The sequence below is a fragment of the Ornithodoros turicata genome, chromosome 4 (assembly GCF_037126465.1).
Source record: "Ornithodoros turicata isolate Travis chromosome 4, ASM3712646v1, whole genome shotgun sequence".
Classification (NCBI taxonomy): Eukaryota; Metazoa; Arthropoda; class Arachnida; order Ixodida; family Argasidae; genus Ornithodoros; species Ornithodoros turicata.
In genome coordinates this window covers 57,190,831-57,206,090 of record NC_088204.1, presented here as the reverse complement: position 1 = coordinate 57,206,090, position 15,260 = coordinate 57,190,831, and the positions used below count along the sequence as shown (strand labels likewise).

The 15,260-nt window shown below is 46.3% G+C and overlaps 1 protein-coding gene across 1 annotated transcript; it reads right to left on the bottom strand.

Annotated features, from left to right (window-relative positions):
* Nucleotides 1-7,384: 7,384 nt before the first annotated feature.
* On the bottom strand, nucleotides 7,385-8,023 carry LOC135392466 (uncharacterized protein K02A2.6-like). The gene has a single exon (XM_064623175.1). It carries the CDS (start codon nucleotides 8,021-8,023, stop codon nucleotides 7,385-7,387), a length of 639 nt encoding a protein of 212 aa, XP_064479245.1.
* Between the last annotated feature and the right edge of the window lie 7,237 nt (nucleotides 8,024-15,260).

Genomic DNA, 15,260 nt, shown 5'->3' with positions numbered 1-15,260 from the left:
AAAAAGTATCTTCGATGCCAATACTCGATACCCTCAAAAATTGTATTTCCGATACCGATACAAAATACAGAACCGAAATTGATTTTCGATACAGATACTCGGTACTGTATCGTCGATACTTCGATACATAACTGAAATCCCGAATATAATACAGCTGGTGTTATGATTAGCGAAGTTTATATTACTGAAATCACTATATAATAAAGCTGGTGTTATGATTCGCGAAGTTTACATCACTGAAATAACAATATAATAAAGCTGGTAATATGATTAGGGAAGTAAAAACATTTATTCGTTATTTCTAGAGCCTTTAGTGTATTTTTATAGTGCACTTTTTCTGACAGGGCTTGAACGTATCCGACCGCACGGATTTAATGAAACTGCACTCTCTAAGCAGCTAGTCTTGTTAGAACTTTAGACTGAAGCCATGGGTACGTTGAAACGATCGCATCAATAAGCAGTCTACCAAAAAACAATTCTTTAAGACAATGTTCTTCGTGCGTACCTGTCTGTGAACACTTGACTATGCATACGAATAAACCTGAAAATTCTTTTCTGCTGCTTTTATCGTTTGCACCGCTAAGTTTTGATGTTGTAGTTTGTGCGCTGGAAGTTTTGATGTTTGTTGTTTTCAGGTAGAAAAGCATCTACGACTAACGTTTATCAATCCGAGGAGTAGCACAGGAAGAAATAGCACTTACCTCTCGATGAATCCCTTAAAAAATGTCGGCATTCCTCGAAAGTTTCGGTGACACCAGCCGGACACATTTGTTACTCACAGCGAGGGCGACGGGGACTCCGACAATGCAAACACGGCTGGTTGATCGAGGAACATCATTGGCCAGAGTCGAAACTGTGGGTCACGTGATTGCTACAGTCGGCGCCTGACAGTATGGGAAGAGAAATCAGTTACCGCACCCTGGTCATGTGACTGATTATCGGGAAGTGATCAGAGCAGCATCGGGAAGCGATCCTATATCCTTGGACACATGGCCAAGATCAGACCAGACCGGGATATGGTCAAAGCAGCATCGGGGACCGATCCTATATTCTTGGTCGCATGACCAAAACCAGACCAGACCGGGAAATGATCAGGGCACCGTAGGGGGGCGATCTTACCTTCTCTTGCGCTCTACCTCTTCCGTTCCCAGACCGCTGTGAACTAGTCAGGCACTATCGCCCGTTCAGGAGCCGAAACCCCCATTGCGTTCCCATTCTTTTCCCGGGGGGTTTGTGCTGCCTGGGATCGGTCCAATATTGCACCAATATTGGCGTGCTCCTTGGGAAACTGCGCTGGACTGCACGGTCGCGTTTCTAACGGAGCGATGAATGGATGTGTCATGCGAGAAGACTGTGTTCCTCCACTTCACGCGGAAAAAACTGAAGCATTTTCAGGTGAGCCTCAATAATCTGCCAATCCATCGAGTATCCCACCACCGCTTCTTAGGGACAATCACCGATGCGCAGCTGTCTTGGACTGCTGACATCAAATATCTAAGGGATCGAGGTGATGTTCGTACCAACATCCTGCGTCGTTTGTCAGGCACTCGCTGGGGTGGGTGTGTCGACCAAGGCTCTACTGTGCGTACACAAACACAGAGTTAATCCGTCAGATGCTGGTATACCATTTGCTACTTGCATACTCAGAGATGTATTTAAAGTAGCATTTCACTGTTTGGTACTTTAAATACCGCACAACACGGAACATTTGTGACCCCAAAGCAGCATGCGCATATTTCAGCCACGACCAACTGGATTAGCTACACGCGTCCCCCGTTTCTGCGTTGAAAGTTGTGGCGCGGAGGCACGATGCCGGCCCAGTTGATCTCAATGTGCATAAAAATGCATTTTCTACCTAGCACTTTAGTCAAATTACATCTTTACTTGCTGCATCCGCACTTCAAAGGAAGAAAGAAAACCCCCACAAGAAGATCTGAAGATGAAAACCGGGATCCGGGATGGGGGGGGCACCAGCTGTGAGGGTAGAAAATGCGCGGGCGGCACTGAGAACAGCGCTAGTATTTTTTGAGCAACTGAGCAACATTTTCCAAGTTAATGCCATTAGCAAAGGTTTGAAAGAACTCAAAGCGTGTATTAAAATGAAACAGATGACAATGAATAGTTTTCTGTGTAATGGTCAATGAAGATGTCCTTTTAGGAGCACTCCGGATTTTCGTGTTTCACTAGTCCGGTTCCCCCGCCATTCGGACATTTTCACAGGAAACGGAGCTGTCCGGATAAATGGGGTCGACTGTACTACAATACTGGCTCCAGCGCTGTTGTGTACATTGTCCGCACTACCAGTCTGTCAGGACTACACCTGTAGTGTCTCCAAAGGAATAGACAGTCGGCCTCCCACTATGGGGAAATTCACTGGTCCATGGTGAAATCCAGCACCACCATCGCCCTACCCCCCAGAATCACTTCTCGTCATTCTAGTTAATGTAGGTCCTCACTGACAGGCTCACTGTTATATTTTCACCAACTTAGACCATTGAAATAATACGTTGTTGCTGTTGGTAGCAGTACTGCGCAAGCGTAGAATGATGGGGTAGTCAGTAACGGTACATGGGGATGGAGCTGCAAACCAGACGAGGACGGACGGAAGTAAACACACCAACAGTTCACTTCGCGACTAAAGTTGATTGTTCAAAACACCAAACAGGAAGCATAGCAGGGAGTGAACAAACAACAGGTTTTGCTAGGCAGTCTTCTAGGAAATTGCTCAGAATCCGTGAGGGCAACCCTGAAACATTCATTTCTTCTGTACTTGAACGCATTCTAGTTTCTAGTTGACTTCAAGAACGCTACTGAGAAGGTTGTAGCAAGTGCACCTGGAAGAGCTGTCTCTATACCTTATATTCACGGCATATCGCACAATGTTATGAAAGTGTGGATGAGGCCCAATGTTCCTGTAAGTTTATCTGCGCCTATAAAATTGTACCGATTGTGCAGTAGCGTGAACAACGTTTCGCACAAAGATGGTTGCACGATCAAACGCAAGCAACGATTTGTGAACTGTCGTGAACAAGTCGTCTACAAAATACCTTCTTGTGGTAGCTGGTATGTAGGTCAGAGGGGCAGATGTTTGAATACCCGCCTTCGTGAATATCATGCCTTGGTGCATAGTACATACCACACCCTCTGGCAATTTGTCTATTAAGTCATGATTGTTGCTGTAAGCCTGTAAGCATGACTTTCACAAAACTATTGTTGAATATTTTTTTTTTTTTAAGATCAGTACTCTATGGAAATATGGGAGGCATTCCTGATTGCTCAAGTTGAGCTTGGTCGATGTGTTAGCGCTCCTTCCATTAGGCTTCTGTCTCAGGAACTACTGCATTCGAGGCAGAGCGCTGGGTTACCTTATCGAGACGCATGATTGTCGCGTTATATATGATTCACTGCCCTATCTGGAATGTCAACTTGTTGTTTGTTCACTTCCTGTTATATTTTCTGAGCACAAATGCTGCTACCCACATTTTGAACTTGCAAATCCAGAACCACTCATTAAATGATCTTTTTGTCAAATTATTTTCGAAACATTAGTCGGAGGGTCATTCAGGGCGCCGAAGACACCATTTTCTGTAAAGAAAATCATCTCATGGTGACCACAAATGTCTGCGTTGTTTATCTCATGCAAAGAACATTTCCAACACAATAGGGATTTCGGACGTTCTCCGCTACAGAAAGCTTCATATCCACGTGTCCAACGCCTGCGTTTCATTATGTATAAAGCTATCTCGTCGATAGGGAAGTGCTTGTATCTGTAATATATTATTTTGTCCCTTCCTTGTAGTCTCGATGTGGTACGATACGCAGGAAGAGATTTTGATATTTTCACTTCGAGATACATATTGAGAATTTCGATAGGATTTGAAGCGGAACACATCGATTATGCAGACCAATTTGGGGAAAACATTTCCTCTGGAAGACAGTTGAAGCAGCGTTTCCATCTTCCGTGCACTTCAAACATCGCCTTGTATTTTGTTGTGCATTGAAATTCTAGGCATGTTTCTGTAGGTGCATGTACAACGCACGAACAAAAGCAACAAAAGAAAGGAAAAATCGAACAAACTCTCACAAACAAAACTGAGATATCCCAACAAAAAATATTGTGGCGTTGCCACAGATAAAGCACTGAAAAGGGCCGGGCTGGCCCGAATACGCGGGCACGACCCGGTCAGCGACCCGGAAATCGGGACGCAAAGTCCCCTATCGGAGATATCAGCCGCCTGCTCTAAAGCGAAACGCACCGCCTCCAAAACATTGTCGCCACCGGCGCGCGTACGCGGAAGATCTCTGATTGGCTGCGCAATATATGTATAAATATTTGGATGCTCATTGGTCTAAAAAACTGGCGTCAGTTTCCTTCGCGCTGATTGGGCGAGAGTCATTTGACTGAGGAGCGAGCATCCGAACGCGCGAACCGCTCAAGGGAAGCAGTCGAACGGAGGAGAAAGAAAAACTGGAAAAACGACAGAGGAGACATGAGACATCGCGTCTGTCCTGCCACGCGTGTTCTTTCGAACTGTAACCGTTGTGCACGCAGACGCTAGGGGGTAGTTTGAGGGTTTTGAATGCTTTGGATTTAAATTGTGGCGAACTGCTAATGTGAGAACGGAATGGCACATCCACCTCATCATCACAACAGCGGGAAGACGAACATGACATGGAATCCCTGCACCTCCAAAGGACGCAGAAATCGTCAGACAGGAAGTCTGCACTCTTTCCGACGTACTGCAGGTGAGCGTAAGACAAGTTTGATTACTTTTTTGTGACTGAAGGAAGTAATGCAGGTTTATCACGTTAAGTGTATTACGTACAACGTTTACGAGTCACTCGGTACGTAGGCGTCGAGTCATTCTGGACTTCGCCACGTTGTGGATCACTCCCATTGCAGCGTGCACTGTGGACAGGCGCACAGCTCCGCTTGCGCGTTCCGCCACATTGTTCCGCCGCTTGTCCGCCACATTGCAACTGCGAGCTTGGCTTCGGCCGGGGTTTCTGCAGCCGAGTCGGGTTCGGGTCGGGTAAGCCTCCATGACTTCGGGTACGGACCGGGTCGGGCCGGTAAGTTCAGGCTCGTGCAGTGCTCTAGGCAGAGATCGATATCGTAGCAGTTGGGGTAGGATGACAGAGTGATGCCTTCTCTGTATCACAACAATAAGCGACACACCTATACACTCTAAACCAGGAAACGCATATGTAACGGTTAGGTACCGCTTTGGCAAGAGGTACATTTAAAAAAACAAAAAGCACCTCTTAAATTTAAGAGGTACACGCTCCCTCACATGCGGTGCATGCAACGCATAGCGCTCAGCGATTTAGGCCTACTTATCGGAGGTGGTTTCCCTCTTATACGATATATGAACAGCCCTAAGAAGCCACGGTAAATCTCACAAAGAAACACCTTTCTCCGAAAATTACATCTCGTTCAAGAGTGCTTGTCCATTGCGAGCGTGAATTGTCATGATGCACAAACGTCGAACACGCGGGGCACAACGTACGGATGAGCGCTGACCACTGCATCTCTCCTTCACCATTGTGGCTGCTCGGTGGTCACGTTTCTTTATGTTCTCCGTACCTTTGGATTCCTGTTCTTCCCCAACTTCCGTTTCTTAACCACAACGGGGTATCAAATAGAGACGATGATTGACTCACTCATTTACGATGGACCATCATCACCCACATAGGAGAAAATACAATGTAAAAAATTCAACAACCAAAACAGCTTGCGTGAGAAACATGCGTACTTGCTTGTGTAATACAGGTATAAAGTGCAATCTAGGCTTCACTAATTCACGCATCAACGTTCGAGCATGAAGCGCAGAGTTCGTTGTCTCCAAGAAACGCATTCTTCCCAAACACGCGATCCCTCACGGTCATGGGTGACAGTTATTGCACATTGCATGCAAGTGTGTCCTTCTGCTACAATTGATGCAATGGTTGATAGCGCCAATAGCTGTCTAACTTCCCTTTTCAACCGCAAGAACATTGGGTACTTTTCTCCCCCTTTTTTTTAATTGCGCCTCGTGATTCAAGAAATATATACGGCGAACCTGATAAAATATGAGGTACATCACGGTTTCGTGCATGAGGTACACATACGATACGATGCCGCTTTCTCACTGAATGGAGGAAACATATGCACGGAAGCGAGAGACCAGATAAACATCAAACATTGTCAGGTCTCATTCACCCATGGGTCATTCCACGCCAAACGTCCCGGGGGCGTCGCTCGATCCCCTCAAATTTTCACGAAAAAAATTGTGTGGACTCTTTATTACGTTTATAACATCACCCAGAAATTCTGCGTCTCGAATTTACAGCCCTCTCAAATTCCGCTAACTGCCGCAAACCATATTTTACGTGATTTTGATTTTTGATTATGATTTTCCTTTCTGAAGCTTCCACGGATCTCAGAAGCGTTCTGTAAACTCTGAACTCTCTGCAAAGGACAGGTTCATACAACATAGGCATGCAAATTCACGTTGCTTATAATTACGATTTTTATAGTTTTTTCGCAAATATGGCCAAAAAATCATATGACTTTGGAGTGCTGAGCGTCTGTCCTTAGCCTCATCGTCATGAAAAGAAATCACGTGGTAGCCAATACATGTGCCAAGCTACATTCGAAAAGTGAACATCTCAGCTGTAACGGTTTCAGAGTAAAAAAGTGGGAAAGAACGTGAATTTTGCCAAAAAAGCCTACATTCCCAAAGAAAAATAAAAAATAAAAACCGCGCTGTGTAGGCCGAGATAGAAAATTTACAACAGTGAAGATGGTTCTTCTTAAACATATAGGAAAATCTAGAGGGCTATAATTTTGACACGGGAGAAATTAATGTTTACACTGCACACAATGCAGCTCACGGCGCCCGTGCTGTAAACCTTGCGTTCGCTCAAGGGAAGGAACACAGTCACACTGCGTTTTCTTCTACTTATATTGCACTTAAGAGTTCACAATGTGATCAGTGACAACTGTAGAACAATACTACAAACTTGCTTGACATGCCGCACTACAGTATATACAAACTTGTCTTCGCGTCCGCTGGGAGCGCCTGAGCTCTGGTGTAGGGCGATTCCTTGTAGCCGGATCTTGCGGTGCGTCAACAGCGCTGCCATCTGTTGTAGCGGTGGGCGCACTGGACGAGGCTTCCGACGACGGTACCACTAGGGGCTCGACGTACCATGGCGGGCTGCTCCTCTGCTCGAGGTCGCTGATGAACCGCCGCCTAATGTGGTCGACGTGGCGCCTCGTTGTTCCAGTTTGTGTCTTGACCAACCAAGAGCGACGACCGGTGCGATAGTTCAATTGCCCCGGAATACAGTCGGGTTCTCCAGTGAAATTATTGATGTAAACCAACATGGTAGGTCTGAACTACGAGTATGGTAGGCTAGGAGAAGTCTCCTCTTCTTGAGTGGGAGAAGGTGGTTGAATGGAGGGTCTGAGAGCAGACAAGGGAGAGGGTAGTTCCCTCTGAGACATGAGGAAAGCAGGCGTCTGCCGAGTAGTAGTGTCAATGGTGATGTGTTGCTTGAAAAGGAACCTCGTTATCGGGCGATCCGTGGTACCCAGCCGGTCGCGCTTTGGCGCGGATATCAGTTCTGCTACCATGCGCTCTACTTTACCATTAGTTGCCGGGTGGTAGGGTGCGCTGGTGAAATGCGTAACGCCGTTGGCCTTGAAAAAGGCCCGACGTTCTCGTGAAGTAAAGGCGGTGCCGTTGTCACTAATCACTTTCTGAGGGGCCCCAAACGTGGCAAATAAATTGCGGAGCGTTTGGATTACCGCTGGAGACGTGGATTTGTTCACCCTGCGTGCTTCCAGCCATTTGGAAAATGCGTCTACGACCAGCAGATACATTTGTCCTTCCACCAGGCCTGCCAAATCAACGTGGAGCATATGCCAGGGTTGAGTCGGGCGGGACCAGTGAGGCGAAGGTACAGGTGGAGGGGAACGACGGTGCAACTGACAAGCCTCACAGCACCGGACGAGATGCTCGATGTCGGTATCCATGCCTGGCCACCATATGTAACTGCGGGCGCAATCCTTCATGACGACAATTCCTCGATGCCCAGCATGCGCCAACTCTAATGCTTGCTTGCGCGCTGCTTCGGGGATGGCTACTCTGGATCCTCTAGTCACACAATCTTGGTGGGTGTCCAGTTCGTGGGCACACCGTCTAAAAGGGCGAAACTTCAGGTCGTGAGTTTGTGAAGCACTGCACTGAGTTTGTGAAGTCGACCGGTCCGAAGTGCCGCGTGAACGGTAGCCAACAAGGGATCTCGTTGCGTCAACTGCTATAGCAAGGCAGATGTGAGAAGGGGGCTGTTTAGTGCGTCCAACAACAGGATGTCCCCTGTGCCGTAAGGTTCGTCGATTGAGGACGGAAGCGGTAATCTGCTTAGAGCATCCGCGTTTTGATTATCTGTACCTTTTCGGTAAAGAGGTCGTAGTCGTATAGCTAACTTCAGGCACCACGGGTCATATCCTTGGGGACAGCATGCGGGGAATAGGCTTCTGTCTTCCCATAATTCCTAGTGGTGGCTGGTGATCTCTATAAATGCGGAATTCCTTCCAGCCAGATACTGATGAAATTTCTCTGCCTCAAAAACCAGGGCATGTCCCTCACGGTCCAACTGTGCGTAGATCTTCTCTGCAGGACCAAGAGTTCGTGAAGCGAATGCGATTGGAACCTTTCTCGCTTGCTCATCTTCTTGAGCGAGAACTCCGCAATCCCGTAGGGCGAAGCGTCACAAGCCACGACGAGTGGCTTAGAAGTTTCATAGTGGGCAAGAACTGTCTGCCGCTGAACCATCTTCTTGAGCTCGTCGAAAGCAGTCTGATGACGTTTGGTCCATTTCCACTGAGAAGTTGATTTAAACAACTCGTAGAGGGGGCTTGATACGCTTGCGCGCTTCTTGAGGAACCTGTCATAGAAGGAGAGGAGACTGAGGAAAGCTTTCAACTCTGTCTTGCACTTTGGGGAAGGAGCGTTAACCAACACCTTGATTTTGGCATCAATAGGATGCAACCCGTTAGCGGCGATACGATGACCCTGGTAAAAGACTTCGGGTAATGCAAACTTGCATGTAGTCCTTTTAGGCTTGGGGTTCGCTTCTTTCAACCTGGAGAGGACCTGCTCCAAACGAGGGTTGTGCTCATCCATGTCTGAGCCACATACTATAATGTCGTCGAGGTAGGCATAGGTTCCCGGAATACCAGCTAGGACTGTATCGATCAAGCGATGGAAAATCGCTGGAGTTGCTGAAATTCCAAACGGTAGCCTCTTAACTTTGAAGATACCCTTAATCATGTTGATGGTGAGAACTTCTGCCGCCGCGTCCGTGAGACGTAGTTGCTGGTAAGCCTGCGTAAGGTCTAAGGTGGAGAAGATCCATCCTCCTCGTAAGTTTCCGAAAACCTGCGTCACCGTCGGAAAGAAAAGATGCTACCTTGGCTCTGGTAATGATATGGTGCTTAGGTAATCTCCACACAGCCTTATGCTACCGTCCTTCTTCTTGACTAAGACCACAGGAGTGGCCCAATCTGAATGCTGTGTGGGTTCCAGCACACCTTGAGACACGAGTCAATTTCATCTTCTACTGCTCTCTTAAGGGCGGAAGGCAATGGACGGGCCCTCAATAAGGCTGCTGTATCGTCGTCCTTCGGGTTTAGGTCAACAGGTGGTCCTCTATGCCCTTCGATGTGCGTGTCGAAGACGCAATCGTAGCTTCTCAGTACCCTGTGGTACCTCAGTGGTATCGAGATTGGGAGGTGCGTGGATTGGTGAATACCGCTGATTCTTAAGCGTATCGCTGTGAACCTGTCCCTCCTTAAGACATTACAGCTGGACCCTTTCAAGACTAAACGAGGCAAAATATATTCCTTGGACTTGAACCGAACTCAAACACGAGTCCAGGTTAGAGTTTTAAGTCCTTCACCCGACCAAGTCCGCAACGCATGTCATCTTGCGCCAGGCGCGGAGGATTGCAGGGCCAAGTATCCCGGTACGTTGGTTCACTAATAATGGAACAGGCAGCTCCTGAATCCACCTCGAAATTGAGTTTCTTGCCTTCGGCCGCGAGAGTGACCGTGAACTTCGGAAACGAAAAGATGTGGGCCGTTGCTCGGAGGTTATCAAGAGCAGCATTCAGGGACACCCCCTCTGAAACCCGGCTTGACCTGACAGCAGAGCATAGGTGGGGAGTAACGCGTTACAAAGTAGTGCGTTACCGGTAACGCGTTACATTCGAGTAGTAAAATGTGGTAACGCATTACATTTGGGAGAAAAGTAGTGAGTAACGTAACGTCATTACATTTTTAATAAGTAACGCGTAACGGCGTTATGCGTTACTGCGTGTTCGGAACATTGCTTCACTGTCTAAACTTGAAAGCTTGAGCGAGGACCGTGCGTGCAGAATCCGGGAAAATCCCCGATTTTTTTCTATTCAACATTGACAAGAAGGTCACATCGACACCCACGATGAACGCAAAAGAAGGGTTGGTGACCTACCATGGTTGACATGTCACCTTTGTTTACCACCTCTGTTTTTCACTCCCTCTGATATTTTTCGGACGAACGGGGCAAACGCGACAGAAAAATAGCCTCTACCCTCTGAACAAGTAACAAAGTACCAAGGGATTGGCTGTTTGGGTTTGTACTGTGTGAGATAAAACGTCACCGTCTCTATCAACCTTGACAAGGAGCACTCACTAGTCATTAAGCGTCCTCTCAGCCCAACGAGCGTAGCTCACAGATGAAAATTTTGAACATCAACTACTTCTGCGTTGCAATAAATCGTACATGTAAGCTGTGTTCATGCGTGACCCTTGTTTGTGCCCAACATGGCTTGTATTGATTTGCGGAATGCACTTATATGACTCAACCAAAAGTGGTACATATTATAAGGACAACTGATGAAGTAATGCAAAAGTAACGGCATTACTTATCAGAAGTAACGGCGTTAGTAACGCGTTACCTACTACCGCAACAGTAACGAATAACGTAACACGTTACTTTTTGAAAAAAAGTAGTGAGTAACGGTAGTGCATTACAAAATAAAAGTAACTTCCCCACCTATGCAGCAGAGGACTACGCAAGGAAGCTAAGTTTACAGGGTGGTGCGTGAGTACGTGAGGAACAGATCTGGGCAGGGAGAGGAGGACCTATCTGAGGCGAACAATTCCCTTTTCGCGCCCCGACCTGATAACAACACCGATAACACGCCCGGGAGCATTCGCGTAAGATAAAGAATAAGACAACGAGCATGAGACTTTCCAGATATCGGGAGATTGCCGGATTAAATTGGCAGGTTGGCGCCTGTGATAGCCTTCTGGACGACAAATTGACTAAATGCGAGTTATAAGAGTGCAGGAAGGACAGCAGATACGGTCCACAGACGATACACAGACTACGTAATTTTATGATGATACCGTCAGTATCAAATTTGTATCAAGAGTTATTACGAGCTAAAATAGAGGAAACTGACAAATTGGCGCCAGTGAGTGCCACTTGGGAAGACGATTTGGCAAAATGTCTGAAGTATATAGATTGGTCTGGTTGGTGTAAATCCACAAGCGACCAAAGAACAAACACGAAACAACAACAGAGCGACTTGTGTGTGATCTTGTCTCCTGTTTGTTCTTTGGTCGCTTGAAAATGAATGTTTTGACCAAACGCTCCTTCGCAGGCTCTAGCAAGGGAAACAGGCCGCGGGCTCATAGCTATTAAGCATGGATATACGGACTACGTAATTAAGTGACGTCATCTTCGATATCACGTTGATATCCAGAGTTATTACTAAATGAAATAGAAGATATGGACAATTTGGCGTCTGCGAGTGGCAATGATTTGATCAAACGCGACTTCTTTGGACCAGAGATTTTGGAGCAGAAGTAAATACCAGATTTGGAGATAACGCTAAACAAGTGCTACGGGCCCTCGAGTACATTATTTATTTCTCGCTTAAGATGAAGCAATGCTTAGATCAGGGCAATCAGGGCTCTCACACACGCGGGGCGCATGTGCATGGCTTGCAGTCAGCTATTCTGTGTCCCGAGGGCTCTTGACCACTAAATAGAATAAAGCTGCCCCCCCCCCCCACACACACACGCACACACCAATAATGAAGAATTCGGAATGAAACCAGGTTTTCAGGCATTGTTTTTACCCTTGCTCGATGTAGTGCTGCTCCTGTCGACGTTAGGAAGTACAATCACATTCGGGCAGTTCTTGTGACTCATGAACCTCAACAAGTAGTTATAGCGATATGGTCTGAACGTGCATTTTGATAAACTACACTGTAAGTAATATGATCATTGAGAAGTAATAGTGGAGACAAGTGCAGAGAATGACATCATCTTAATTATTACACTAAGTTTATGGGCTTACAGCATAGCAGCAGCCTCTCCGGATATCATGCGAGAGAAACTATATACGGAGCACAGAGGCGGCGCAGAGAAAAAAAAAAGAAAAAAAAATAGATGGAGCAGTTATGTACGAGGGTCATTGCGTGAAAATTTTTAATTATTGCTCTTTCCCTGATTTTTTTTTCTTTTTCACGTTGAAAATGCAAGCAAAATCAACAATACAGTGCGTAAACCGACAATTTCAGTGCTCCTGAACGTTGGGATAATCGTTCGTGAAAAACTATGTACGAAGAACTTGCAACGCCTTTCAAATTTTCGATGTCTGATTTGGAAAAGAAGCTCATTTGTTTCTGTTGGTGTGTCAAGTGGAGTTTTTCATTGACGAATTGTATATGCGAATGCCTAATAACTATACCGCTCAGCTGTTTGCGCTAACGTACTTTGCTATAATTGCGGTTCTTTTCAAGGTCATTACCCCCACCCCCCAGGGAGGTGTGCACTCCCCCAGAATTTTTCGAACCACTCCCCTGTAATTCATGAGATTTCTCGATACAGCTTGGCCACCAATGCATATACCCATAGATATGTATCCATATAGATATACCACGCTATGGTTCGCTCCACTCGAAATCACGCAGACATCTTATCACGCCGGGTACCGCATCTTGGCTTCTATGCCCCATGATGATAGTGCCAGCCGCAACAACAATGACGAAGAAGAAATTGTCGTTCCTCTTCGCTGCTGATACGAGTTGCGCAACGGACTAAAAGCTGATACCTTCCGTTTGAATTCAGCATGAGAGAGCCGCGACGATATGGCAAGGGAAGAAAAAAACTTGCCAAGATACGGGGCACTAAAGTGAATTTGCACGGCAAATCGCCGGCAGTCCGAACATTTACACGGCACTTTGCATTTACAGACACCTACGAGCACTGGTGCTAAAGTCTGAGGAAAAGACATCATAGATGAAAATACATATCCGTTACGAAGCCGTTTGAATTTCACTGTTCATGGTAATCATCCAATTTTTCTCGAAGTGCAGCACGCATAAAGAAGTCCATGATTCGCTTACACGTTGACCTGCAAGAAATGATTCACAGTATCCTTCTGAAACATTGCATCACTTGCCAACTTCTTTGAAAAAAGTAAAAAGTAACCTTTCTGCAACCCCGATGATGGTAGGGGCATACACCACAAAGAGTCACTGGTGTATTCTGCATAGCGAAGCCATTATCAACGACTTATAGTAGGCCCTTGTACTGGGATTTTAGCAGTGGTGACCGCAAAATTTGGAAAAGGCGCCGGCAGAGCCCTCTAAAACGGGCAAAACCCTTTGTATCATGGTGCCAAAGGCATATTTGAGACGGCTTGTGCTATTGCCTTTCCCTCTGGGATTGTAACGGAGGCAACCGCAAAATCCCTAAAAGACCGCACCAGAGCCCTTTAGAACGGGCGAAACCACTTTAGTCATGGTTCCAAAGAGATATTATCAACGGCTTATGATGCTCTTCAACAGGGATCGCAACAGAAGTGACCACAAAATTCAGAAAAGGCAGCAGCAGAGTCCTTTAAAACGTAGGAAACCCCTTGTATCATGGTACCAAAGGCATATTAATGACGGCTTATGCTATGCCTTTCTACCGGAATTGCGCAAGAGGGGACCGCAAAATTTGGATACGGCGCCAGCAAGGCCTTTTAAAACGGGCGATACTCCCTGTATCATGGAGTGAAAGAAAGAAAATTATCAGTGGCTTGTGCAATGCTATTCTGCTGGAGTTATAACACAGGCGATCGCCAAATTCGGTAAACGTGGCAGCAGAGCCCTCTTAAACGAGCAAAACCCCTTGTGTCATGCTGCCAAAGACATATTATCAACAACTTATACCATGTCATTCTACCGAGATCAGGAGAGGATCCTAAAGGATACAGCATAGCCCTTCAGAACAGCCGAGACCCCTTGGATCATGCTGCCGATGACATTTCATCAATGGCTTGTGCTGTGCCCTCCTACAGGGATTGTAACAGAGACTACCGCAAAATACGGAAAATGCGGCAGCAGAGCCCTTTAAAACGATCGATACCCCTTGTATCATAGTTCCAAAGTCATATAAGTATACGCAACGGCTTATGCTATTGCCATTCTACTGGAATTATAACGGATGCGGCCGCAAACTCCATAAAAGGCTACAGCAGAGCCCTTTAAAACGACTCCTTTAATAACGGTGGCAGACATTTTACACACATATAAAGACGCGACGGCTTATGTTATGCCCCTCTCCTGTGATTGCATCGGTAACCACCGCAAAAACCGGAAAAGGCGCTAGCAGGGCCCTTTACAATGACTCAAATAATATGTATCATGGTGCCAAAAAGATACTATGAACGGCTTGTACTGGGATTGTAACAGGGGCTACCGCAACGTTCGGCAGCAGTTCGAGCCCTTTAAAACGTGCGAAGCACCTTTAATCCTGGTGCCAGGGCGTACATGGAGAGGTCGCGTTTGAAGAAACTGCTTCCAAAACGACACTCGGTAAGCAAAAAGCGTCCTATAAAAATAATATTAAAGATATCCTAAGCTGATTTTGTAGTATGTACATGTGAAAGTAAGATCACGGGGTTTGAACCCCCGTATCTTCCCCTGTTGCTCCCTGAGAGGTCGCGTTTGACAAAATCGCTTTCAAAACGGCCAAATGGCGAATTTCATCAAGTTCGGGGCTTAATATCATTTGATATAACGATGATAATAAAGATACCTGGTCTTGCAATAACGAAATTCATTACATACACTGCAGAGGCGTCCACACCAGCAGGAACTAGCCTGCGTGAGTAAGAATGTTTCAAGAAATATAGTTCTTAGTCTTTCTTGTAGAGTATGATGAC